Source organism: Terrapene carolina, unplaced genomic scaffold, assembly GCF_002925995.2.
Source record: "Terrapene carolina triunguis isolate 2854851 unplaced genomic scaffold, T_m_triunguis-2.0 Scaffold495, whole genome shotgun sequence".
NCBI classification, from domain to species: domain Eukaryota; kingdom Metazoa; phylum Chordata; order Testudines; family Emydidae; genus Terrapene; species Terrapene triunguis.
In genome coordinates, this window is record NW_020664846.1 from 3,116,048 (window position 1) to 3,125,767 (window position 9,720).

Below are 9,720 nucleotides of genomic sequence, written 5' to 3' on the forward strand. Positions count from 1 at the left end.
ATGGGATCCCATGGGTGTTGGGAACCAGAGGGGTTGGGATTCCATGGGGGCTCTGTGAGTTTGGGGTGGGATCTGACCATGTTAGACCTTTCTCTGCTACATTGAAGAGCCCATGATTAAATATTTGTTCCCCAGGTAGGTACTTATAGACAGTGATCAAGTCACCCCTTAACTGTCCCTTTGTTAATCTAACTAGATTGAGCTCCTGGGGTCTATCACCGCAGGGCTAGTTCTCTACCCTTGGCCCATTCTCTGTTGGTTTCAGGGCAGTTATGCTGTGTTTTGCAGGCACAGCTGGTGCTCTGGGACCGTACCAGGATGGGGTAACCCTCCACCCTCCTGCTCCCCCTGTCTCTCTCTACAGGGTCACTGCGTGGCTCCCTTACCCTCGGTGAAGCACTCCTCAGGCCCCTGGCCATCGGCAGCCTCGTCTGCAGCCTCCTCCGCCTCCACCTCTGGCGCCTTGTAATCCACAGTGCTGCACATGGATGACGTGCTGCCGCCGGACAGCGGCTTCTGTGGAGAGCAGGGACAGAGACAGACTCAGCCCAGGGCTCCAGCAGGCACCAGGGACAGATTCACAAACAGGAGACACCCCGAATGCTGGGAGTGGCTAATGCACCAGCAACAAATGGCTTCACACGTTGGAGACTTCCAGGGAGTAATAGAGGCCTCATCTTGGGCAGGGACGGGGGTGGTTACAGCACAGGTCGGGCAGGGCTGGGTTAGTGCAATTCTGAGAGACGTAGTTAAAGCCATCCTAAGCCCTGTGGTAGACACTGGGAGGTCAATGGAAGAACTCCTCCCTTGACCTTGCTACTGTCTCTCAAGGAGGCGGACTAACTACAGCGATGGCCAAACCCCTTCTGTCTCCGTAGCAAGTGGCTACGCTATAGTAGCGAAGCTGCCGCAGTGCCGCTGTAGCACTTGTAGTCTAGACATACCACAATTCTATGCCCGAGCATGGCAGGTGGGCGGCGAGGAGCCCTGGTGGGGTGCGCCGTGGGGTCTTGCCTCCCCAAGGCAGGGCTCGGGGAGTGGTTCTGGGTGAGTGGGCTGCACTAGTGGCTCTCCACCTTTCCAGACTACTGCACCCCTTTCAGGAGTCTGATCTGTATGGTGTACCCCCAGGTTTCACCTCACTTCAAATCTACTTGCTTACAAAATGAGACATAAAAATACAACAGTGTCGCAGCACACTATTACTGAAATATTGCTGACTTTCTCCTTTTTACCATGCAATTATGAAATCAATTGGAATATAAACATTGCACTTACATGTCAGTGTATGGTATACAGAGCAGTATAAACACGTTATTGTCTGTATGAAATTTTAGTTTGTGCTGACTTCGCTAGTGCTTTTCATGTAGCCTGTTGTAAAACTAGGCAAATATTTAGATGAGTTAATGTACCCTCTGGAAGACCTCTGCGTACTCCCAGGGGTAAACGTACCCCTGGCTGAGAACCACTGAGCTGTGCTACGCCCAGGGGGATCAGGGAGTGGGGGTGATTGAAACTTTTGGAAACAGGAGTTTGTTAGTCCAAAAATGGCAATTTTTAAAATGAATATTTTCACCAAAAATTGTCATCTTAAATAAAAAGTTCTTGGTGAATTTTCTCAGGATATTTTTATTCACTTTTGTTTTTAATCAACAACATGATGGAAATGGATACTGATGTCTGCAAATGATTTTTTTTTATTTTTATGTTTTGGATAAAAATGGCAATAAAAATTTGTTGCAAAAAATGTGGAAACCCACAAAACTGCTGGGAACTCTGCAAAACGAAAACCGCCATGAAATGCCCATGCTGTTTGCCATGTTCTTTTTCTGTGTATTGACCAACTCATTCAAAGACCCCCTCTGTTGCCCCCGCAGGCAGCTACAGGATCAGACTTTTTCAGTTTAAATCAAAGTGGCCACCCACTTCAGCTTCAGGTGAGATGTTACAAGTATCCGAAGAAGTGGGCTGTAGCCCACGAAAGCTTATGCTGAAATAAATTTGTTAGTCTCTAAGGTGCCACAAGTACTCCTGTTCTTTAAGTAAGAATCAGGAAGCCAGAAGCTGCAGAATCAAAGGAAGGAAGCAGCACAATTCCTGGTGTGGCTTGCATCAGAGAGCTTGTCCCAGAAATGGTGGTGCAGGGGGAGAGCCGTGTCACAGCCCACGGGGGCGCTAATCATATGGAGAGAGCTCACCCCTGCAAAGGGGTTGCCACTTTTGATGAGCTGTGTTTCTCGAGCATTTCCCAAGTCCCAAAACGCCAGTTGGTCGGGAATTTTCTAAAGAAACATTATTTTCATTGGAAAAATGCTGATTTGACAAAAGCGAAACTGTTGGTGAGAAAGGGTGAATCTCCCACTTAGAATTTTTTTTGAAAAAATAAACAAACGTTTGGAAGTGTCAAAATGTCACGTTTTGATAATTTCGAGTCAAAAACCTTGGTTTCACAGTTTAAAACAAGTTGTCTGCTTGCAATTTTAGTTACTTTATACTAAAAAAAGATGAAAAAAGGTAAAAAAATTGAAACATTTGAAATGAGCGAAATGACACATTTCATTTGACCTTGTCCGGATTCTTTTTGGGATGATCCGTGTGCAAAATTTGTCGAGATTCTGCTTTTTGTTCCAATTCAGAACAGAAACACTTCCAAAAGCTCACAAGATCTTGCAGGACGGAAAAGCCATTTCCCACCCAGCTCTATCCAAAATCTCCGAATGCTTCTCATTGCCCTGGTCCTGTCCCTGGGCTACCAACCCCACTGAAATCCCCGACAAATGCCCTTTGTTATAATTAGACCAGCAGAAACCTGGGCTCCCGGAATTCTGTTTATCTCAAATATTTCTGGCTCCACTTACTCTGAAGAGCTTTTAGGACAAAGTTCACTCCAGTGCAAAACCTGGATTCCAAATAGTTTTCACCCAGTAGAACTGACTCTGAATCTTGACTTGGCTGGGCTCCCAGAAAGCACTCTGCAACCTCCAGTGGGTTAGATAAGAAGAGAAAAATCTTAGCAAATCTCCAGGGATCCTCCTATTTTTATCTGTCTTTCCAGCTTGAATAGCCAGCTTTATCCAATGTGCTGAGCGGCCATGTGGTAGGTAGAGACACATCTACAGACCTGTACATATTACACAGCAACAAGAGACCCCACAACAAGGACCTGATATGAAGGGGTATCTTGTGTGCAATTGGCATGTGCACTGTAGGGCTAATCTCCCCCAAGGTCACTAGCAAGTGTCAGTGCATTCAATCAATCACAGATGAGACAGAGATTCTGGAGCCAAGGGGCGCAGGTGGCAACTTATGGCCCCAAAAGTTCCAGCCATCGCTCATACTGGGTATTGTATCCACCAGGGGGTGAGATACGCCAGCTGCTCTGCATTGATTCACTGGACACCGCAGCCAACAAGGTAGCCAGTAGCCAGCCGATTTGGCCATGTTGCACTGTGGAACTAACATGCCCCAGTCTCCCACTGGGGCTAAACTGGAGTTCAGAAAGGGTGGGAAAGGAAGGAAGCAGAGGGGGATCAGAAGAGCTGGGACAGAGCTAAGCTCACCCATGCTCCCACATATGAGGGCCACACATGAGCCATTTGCCACAGGAGTTAGTCCGGCCAAGTTACACGGTGAGGTATACAAATTGTTCCGAACGCCTGTGAAGGGATCCAGAAAGGCAAAAGAGATGCATGAGCCAGGCTGGTGAGACTGACAACAGATGCCTCCATCACAGCCATTGCTCCAGCCAATGCTTGGAACAGCTTCTGAATGTGGGTCACTAGAATACCCAGCTGCTCCAAACACAAGTAGAAAAAATTCCCTTCCAGCAGCCCGCAGCGCTTCCCGCTCTCTGCACTTTGCCGCCAGTAGGCAGAACCCCACATGGAGAGCTGTGGTTGGAATCACATACATGGCTTCAGAGAATGCTCGGTATTGTTCTGTTCTTCCCTTCCCTATCCCCGTTGGCTGCCTTGCCCCAGTGGCTCGAAATGTTGAAAAATTTCATTTTGGCTATGATCGACATTATCCCATGTCCTCTGAACTGCCCCAGTGCCTCATGGGAGTTGTAGTACCTATGCAGACTAGCACAGAACAGAATGCTTCTTGCCCCCATTCACTTACGTGAGCCAGGATCCCTGGCTAGACTTTATCTCCCTTGATGCACTACAGTCATGTGACTCCCAAGAGGCACTGCAACCATTCAAACAAATGGAAGGCTGTAGTGCATCATGGATGATGTAGTCCAGCCAGGGAGCCTTCCCCATAGAGGAGAATGGGAGCATGAGGTATCTGAACTATACCTCCCATGAGTCACCTCCATATTTTGTTACCTTGCTGTTTATTTCCTCTCTAGACTGCTAATGAAAATGCTACAAAGAGCCCATGGGAGAGCTGCCCCAGCAAATTGCAGTTTAGAATGACCCTTTCTTTAGGACCTTCTGGTCAGCTTTCAGTCCCCTGTTTGAATGGATTTTTCAAGGCAGATCCTGTGAGACGCAGTATCCAATGCTTCTCCTATACTAATGTATACTTACATCACAGTTACTATCGAAAGTGTAATCAATGTATAATGCAGAGTGTATTATAAGAGAGGCAACAGCCACTCCATAACTAAGGCTCCTGCAAGATTCCCCTGTTTAGTCCCTATGATAACTTTGCCTTGGAACATGACTTTGCCTTGGAAAGTACCATATTTACTGTGAAGGCAAAGAAGAATGTTTCTGCAAAGTTTGAGAAAAATCTGTTAAGCATTTTTGAGTAACAGCCCATGAACAAATGCCCTTGGATGTGAAATAGCCATGGTAGCCTAATGTTCCCTCTGGCTCAAAAGCAGCTGATCCTGGAACTAACACATTGTAAGTGAGAAAAGTTATTAATGATTTTCTTTGAGGTTCAATCCTGTTCCAAATGATATCAGTGGGAGTTATGGGGCTGATCCTGCTCTCGTTGTTTTATCCCTGAGAGCTGGAGCGGGCTGTGTGATCAGAATTTTCAAAAGTGGATGCTGAGGATTTTTGAAAACTTGGCCCCGGTTTAAATATTTCTAACCTTTATTTTCTTTTATTCTTCGGCTCCTGTCTCTAGTTTTTAAAGTGGAACCAATCACTGTTATTCTAAAAGCAGCTGAACCATCAAATAATGATAACAACATTTCAGGTTGAGGAGCAGGGTATGAGTTGGAGACACAAGGGGTCAAATTTTCAAACGTGCCTAAGTGACTTAAGAACCTAAGAGCTATTTTCAAATCAATGGGAGTCAGGCGCCTAAATGGGACTCATTAAAAATCTGTGGGACTCAGGTTCTTAAGTGCCTAAATCACTTTTGAAAATGAGTCTCAGGTTCCGAATCATGCAGATACTTTTGAAAATTTGACCCAAAGTCTTTGTCTTTACAGCCCCTTTAACTGTTCACGAATTGCCTGCGATTCAATGGGATTCTGACAGATCTGTTCACAGTTTGAGATGATTTGCCAGGTATTTTCTGTGATCGTCCATCAGGTGGTTGGTTGCTCACAGGCTATCCTGATAGCTTTGCTTTGAGCACTTGATATTCACAGTACAAGGGCCAGATTGTGATATCCTGATTTCCAATAGCTCAGACCTTGCTGGAGGAGAACTATTGAAATCAATGGGGCACAAGTGGCCACAGATGCTGTTCGATGTGAGAAAAGAGAGCACAGTCCATCCCCCAGTGCCAAGTTCTTTCGATTGGACACCTGCATGCAATGCTAAGTGTAGAAGAGCTGAGCTAGGCATTTCTTGAGTCATTCCTTGTTTCTGTTCCCTGATTGGATGGCTTACTTTTAAACCAAGGCCCCTGGTGTGTTAGCAATACAATTCCAATGTGCGGTGCTTACATGTCTGCCACTAGGTGTCATCCTAACACAGTGGGAGAGCCCTGGACTTCGAATTAGGGCTCATCTACACTGGAAACGCATAGCTACGTCTCCGGCAAATCCGCACCGCCCAGGGATGCAGATATGCTGACCTCACCCCCAGTTCTTCGACGACCTGGCGACCGCCTCTCGGGAGGTGTCTGAATGACAGTGATGGGAGAACCCTACCCATCACAGTAGTGACTGTCTACACAACCGTGATGCAGCTGTGCCACTGTAGTGTTTCAGGAGCAGCCTTTTAGAGCCACAGGGGTTAAGAAGGCCAGCCAGAACCCCCAGATCACCTACTCCCTGCAAAGCACAGGCCACCGACACCACCCAGCACCCGCACACTGACCACCAACAACCAAAATGAGCCCAAAGCATCACAGCCCTCAGGAGACTGGACTATGACATGGCACAGGCAGAGACCAGGAGGCACTGAGGTGCACCAGTGCCCGAGGGCAGGGGAATGATGAAGTGAGATACACCCAGTGACCTGCCCCCCACACTGCAGGCGAAGGCAACACCCCCTGCCCCAAGCTCACTGCCAACCTGACCTGAGGAAAAATTCCTGCCCCACCTCACATACAGCACTCGGTTAGACCCTGAGCTTGTGAGCTAGACTCACCAGCCAAGCACCTGAGAGAGAGAGAATGGCCCTGGCCTGCCTCCAGTACTGGGTTTGCAATGGCGCCAGTGGCGCCAGGCCCACACCTGCTTGGCCTCCTCCCCCTGAGGCCCTGCCCGACGCTTGCTCCTCTCTGCCCCCTCCTTCCCATGACCCCCGCTCACTCCTCTCCCCAGGCCAGGGCCCACAAAAGGTTAATCCGGTTCTGTCCTCCCCCTCCAATCTCCAGCCATGCCCCTCTCTGATGCTTTAGGAGATCATCCCCTGCCCCCAGAATACGCTGGAGGGAGCGAAATCTCTTCCTGACCCCTGCAGATGGCTAGCTGAAGCCATGAAGCATGAGGGTTCTTTAGTTTATTGTTGGTGCCACCACCAGAATCCATCCAGAGAACTGGAGATGCAGCAAGTAGCATGGAGGGAGAGAAACATGGGCACTGACCATGTTAGTGACCATTGAAGGCCACCTCCTTCAATCCTACAGCCAGGCTATGGCAGTGAGAATAGTGCCAGCCATTATTTCAAGGGTGAATAACCCCCAGCTTTGGGAGGGAAGTAGCCATCCAGGGCACAGCCAGAGAAATAATGACTCAAACTGAGCTACTGAGTTTCTTAGAAGCAGTAGAAGAATCTGTTCCTTGTGTGGAGTAACAAGGAGAAAAGCTTAGTAGCTGATCACACCCATTCTTTGTAATTCCCCCACAGGGAACTGCAGCTACTCAAGGCTAGGGGCAGGGTGAGTAGCCCAGAGAGCATGCAGGCCTGGTGCACAATTTGAAGCTAGGTCAGTGTAACTAGGGAGCTAAGGTGGAGAAAAATCCACACTCCTGAGCGCAGTAGCTATGCTGACCGAACCCCGGTGGAGACGCAGCTATGGAAGAACGCTTCCGGCTCCCTTCCTACCATCACTCGGGGAGGTGGATGGAAAAACAGTGATGGAAAAACCCCTTCTATGCTACTGAGCTTTTAGGTCACATGTGGGTCATGTGAAGTCCAGCTTTTCTGTGCAATCACAAGGGCTAGAAACGTACTTCTTTAAAAACGTGAAAGCAGAGATTCTCACCTAACCACCTGACTCCAGGAGCTGGTGCTTTAAGACATAAAATATGATGGGACTCTTGATAAAAATTGTGACAGTTGGCAATACTGAGTGCTGGAGGCAGAATGCCTCTCGGCGTTCCCATGTGCACACTGCTACGTCCCTTGTAGAGGCATCGTATACCTCTCTCCCGCTTGGCTGCTCAGCTCCGCTGCCCTGTCCCGCCTCTGGGGCTCAATGTCCGCCTGAGGCAGCCTCGGTGCAGGGTCTGCAGTTCTCCCCAGCCCCTACACAAGCCACACAAGGTGGGGAGGATGTTCTCTTGCTCCTGCCATCTTCTGCTCTCTAGACCCTGCTCCCACAGATGCGCTCGGCAGACTCTAGTGGCAGTGATGAAATCCATGATGTGTCTGCCCCTGAGAACGCCTGCAGGAGAAGCAGGTGTGCCAATGGATGGTGGTTGTGGGCTCCATGGGTGTTGTGAACTGTCTCCAATCAATTTCTCCCGCCGTCACAAGTACTATTTGAAATAGGTCATGAATAGCGGGCTGGGGGCAGGAACCTGTCACTGGGGTTGGGTGAGGAGGCAGGAGCAGAGAAGCAGCCCAAGGCACCTGCTAGGTGTCCCAGGCATAGGGCCTGGGAGCGAGCACTTGTCTGACAAGAGAGGAAGGAGGAGCCAGTGGTTAAGGTGTCTGCCTGGGGTTAAATCCCTGCTCCACAACAGAGCCTGGGGCAGATCACTGAGACTCTGTGTACAATAATGGCCTGCCCCACCTGGCAAGGGGTGGGGAGGGTAAAGACATTAGAAGACTGTGGGGTGCTAAGACCCCCTTAGCAAAGACGGGGCTGTAAAAGTACTGGGCGCAGGGCCTGGGGAGAGCGTTCTGGAGGGTCATGCGCAGTGGGTGTGAAGTGCTGTTCATTTTTGTGGTGGAGGCAGATTGGGTGCAGGTGGGAATTTATTTCTGTGCATGACATTCCTCCCTTCCCCAGCCAATCAGCCAACCAGTCACACCCGCAGCGGATTAAAGTCCATGTGTGCTAGGCAGGGGCCGTGGGCCTGGTGTCCCAGGAGGGGGTCAGAATCTCAGTTTTCATTTCAAAGGAAAACTTGAACCTCAGCCCCGAGTGGAACTGCTCTGGGGATGTCTTCCTGAGTCTGCAGACAGCCTGAAGCAGTAGCTCTGAGAGGGGGGGAACGGCCCTATGCATCGCCATGGAGTGTTAGCACTCAGACCCCCTTGCTTACACCAGCCCAGTGTGTGTATGTTTTTTTTGGGGGGGGGGGGGAATCCACTGCCTCCCCACAATGGCCCTGCTGGGGTGGTGTCAGCAGGGCCTCATCTGCTTGGGTGGGTGGGAGCTGAGTCCTCCCTCCTCTGGGACAGCCCCCAGTCCGCCTTAGATCAGGGGACACTGGGAATGATGGGAGGTCTTGGCTGGTCCAAAGAGGAGTAGAGGTGAGACCCATGCTGGCCTATGGCTCTTCTCTGTGTGTGTTTGGGGTGGGACTGTCACTTTCCACCCCCACCCCAAGCAGGGAAGGGACCATGAAGTGTGGGTGAGGGGCACAGAGCTTCTATCAGAGCTGCTGCCTCATGCAGCACCCCAGACTCCGCTCCATTCCCCCACAGGCTGGCACCACCCACACATTCGCCCATCCATCATGTACATGGGGGGGCCTGTGTCTGTCAGGAAGCAGAGCCTGGGCTGGGATTTGCGGGGGTCCAGGGAGCAGTAGATGGAGAAACTCTGGGGTGGTGTGTCTGGGGAAGTCTAGAAGCTGGGGAGGGGCTAGGAGAAGTCACAGGGGGCATGGATCCTCCAGCACTGGTTGCAGAGTTCCTTGTAGGGACAGGCTCAGAGCGGCTTTGACAGAGCCAGGCCAGTGGGAAGGGACGGGCGGGCGGTGGGGGCAATATGGGAAGTAGTGGGGATGGGAGGGCAGAGGCAGCCCCACGGGCATGGGCTCCGGGGACTCAGACCTCCCCATCCCCACTGTCACTGTACCCCCAGCCCCAGAGACGCTCCCAAACCTACTGACTCCCACTGCACCTCCAGCCCCCTATCCCCAGAAAGACCCCCAAATCACACAGACCCTAAGCCCCAGAGAGCCTCCAAACCTCACTGCTATTTCACCCCCAGAGAGACCTCCAAACCCACTGAATCTCACTG

General features: G+C 50.3%; 1 protein-coding gene across 1 annotated transcript in view; it reads right to left on the bottom strand.

Annotated features, from left to right (window-relative positions):
* Nucleotides 1–9,720, bottom strand: part of LOC112110157 (sodium channel protein type 4 subunit alpha) — a gene marked incomplete at its 5' end in the record, with an annotated part of 67,878 nt that overhangs the window by 28,726 nt on the left and 29,432 nt on the right. The window contains one exon of the mRNA XM_026658661.2: nt 387–516. Within this exon, the coding sequence (XP_026514446.2) occupies nt 387–516 (130 nt within the window). The remainder of the gene's footprint in view (nt 1–386; nt 517–9,720) is intronic.